The following is a 520-nucleotide window of genomic DNA, read 5'->3' on the forward strand; positions in this document are numbered from 1 at the left end:
ACGGATCACTTTTCCCCAGTCTGCTACTCTCAGACATATCACTCCGCTCAACTCCAGGACTACCAGGAAGACCATCAACACCAATAGCACCTGGTGTACCCTCAGCGGATGCTTCACCATGTGAAGAAGCCAGAGGAGCATCTGCAAGAGGTGGTGGTGGATGTTGCTGCTGGACTGTGGGGTTAACAGGGACCTCTTGAGGGCTGAGAGAACCTTCACTTCCCATTGACCGAGAGACTGTTGATGGGTTGCTAATTGTTGTTTCTTCTACTTTATCGGACCCATGTTCTCTTTTTCTGTGTCTATCCTCATCACTTCTATCCCCCTCCTCCTGAAGTTCCTGATCCGCATTCACCATCCAACTTTCAGCAACTGCAGGAATAGCACGACGAACAAGAGAAGGAACACCTACAGTTGAAGGTTTCATAAGGGCATCAGAAGCTTTAGGACTATCAGCCCATACTAACCCACAAGCACAACAGAGTGCAAGAGTTAGTAAACAGAGCAGGTAACACCTCAC

At 48.7% G+C, this 520-nt stretch overlaps 1 protein-coding gene across 1 annotated transcript; it reads right to left on the reverse strand.

Moving 5' to 3' along the window:
- Position 1: 1 nt before the first annotated feature.
- TM35_001891010 (uncharacterized protein) lies at positions 2 to 520 on the reverse strand (the record flags this gene model as incomplete). Its single annotated transcript, XM_029031987.1, has 1 exon — positions 2 to 520. A coding segment is annotated over one exon (519 nt), but the record flags the coding sequence as incomplete, so codon positions are not given.

Source organism: Trypanosoma theileri (assembly GCF_002087225.1).
Source record: "Trypanosoma theileri isolate Edinburgh chromosome Unknown TM35_Tth_189_V1, whole genome shotgun sequence".
NCBI classification, from domain to species: Eukaryota; Euglenozoa; class Kinetoplastea; order Trypanosomatida; family Trypanosomatidae; genus Trypanosoma; species Trypanosoma theileri.